General features: G+C 44.3%; 1 protein-coding gene across 1 annotated transcript in view; it reads right to left on the bottom strand.

Annotated features, from left to right (window-relative positions):
* Positions 1 to 306: 306 nt before the first annotated feature.
* Positions 307 to 1208, bottom strand: part of mb (myoglobin) — an 8434-nt gene continuing 7532 nt past the window's right edge. Inside the window, exon 4 of the mRNA XM_079615849.1 lies at positions 307 to 961. Within this exon, the coding sequence (XP_079471975.1) occupies positions 821 to 961 (141 nt within the window). The 3' untranslated portion in view covers positions 307 to 820. The remainder of the gene's footprint in view (positions 962 to 1208) is intronic.

Here is a 1208-nt window from a genome sequence, read left to right as displayed (position 1 = left end):
GTCATAAACACCAGTCCAGACTCCGATCAGGCCAAACGACTTAACCATGTGATTGACACCAGATTGGAATAAAGCACCTGTCAAACGCACCATAAACACATGCACGCATAATCCTTGTGGTGCTCATTAACCATAAAACAACTTTAATCATGTCCCAGACGGCGTGTTATCCACATGTGGGCCGGATCTGGGCCGACGTGTTGCTGTCTGGTGGAAAGGCGGCTCTAATAATTCAAAAATAGTGTGAAAACTGTTTTTAATGCATAAAAATGACCAATAAAGACACACAAATCAGTTTTTCAGCTGATAAAAGCAATGTTTATTGATAAATGTTGCATTACAAAAGCAAAGTCTTGAATGTGATTTATTATGCACTAATATGCAGATTAATAAGTAGTAAGACAAAGCAAGTGTAGAGAATCAAAAAAGTTACATATTTAAGAACTATTTGGCCTTTAAAAATAAGATAAGCGTCATTGGAATACAATTTCGTTTTCAATGATCATCCCCCCCCCCCCCCCCATTAAATATTTTTCTAATGTGCAATTACTTACAATTTCGATAGTTCAGGCTCCTCCTACGGCCACCTAAAGTCACTGTTAGTGTTAGATCCTCGGATCAGGTGACGTTCTAAACCTGACGTGATTGGCTCTGTTAATTCCGAAGTGCGTTTACATACAATAACAAATACAGTTGCATGTGTATTTGGGTTTAAACATGATTTGTTCTCTGCGGATGGTTTTCAATATGATTAGCTGCATGGTAACTTTTATTCACTAGTGGCAATAGCAAGCTGAGCCCGGTTGTCTTGAGGCTTTCTTTAACCGGCGAATCCGACCTCCTTATAGTAGCCGTCGATGTCGCCGATGACGACGTCCATGACCTTCCTGAGCGCGCTCTGACCCGCGGGGTCGAGCCCGGCCTTCTCCTCCAGCACCTTCACCAGCACCTCAGTGATCAGCTGGAGAGAGAGAGAGCGAGGAGAGAGAGAGAGAGAGAGGAGAGAGAGAGAGCGAGGGAGAGAGAGAGAGCGAGGGAGAGAGAGAGAGAGAGGGAGAGAGAGAGAGAGAGCGAGGGAGAGAGAGAGAGAGAGGGAGAGAGAGAGAGAGAGCGAGGGAGAGAGGGAGAGAGAGAGAGAGAGAGAGAGCGGTTGGTGTTTCGTCTCATGAGAAACTATTTACAAGGGAATATTGTACATGACGTGAGAT

The sequence above is a fragment of the Phoxinus phoxinus genome (assembly GCF_949152265.1).
Source record: "Phoxinus phoxinus genome assembly, chromosome: 6".
In the NCBI taxonomy this organism is placed as follows: domain Eukaryota; kingdom Metazoa; phylum Chordata; class Actinopteri; order Cypriniformes; family Leuciscidae; genus Phoxinus; species Phoxinus phoxinus.
The sequence above is the reverse complement of the archived record's forward strand: the minus strand, read 5'-3'. Positions and strand labels throughout refer to the sequence as shown.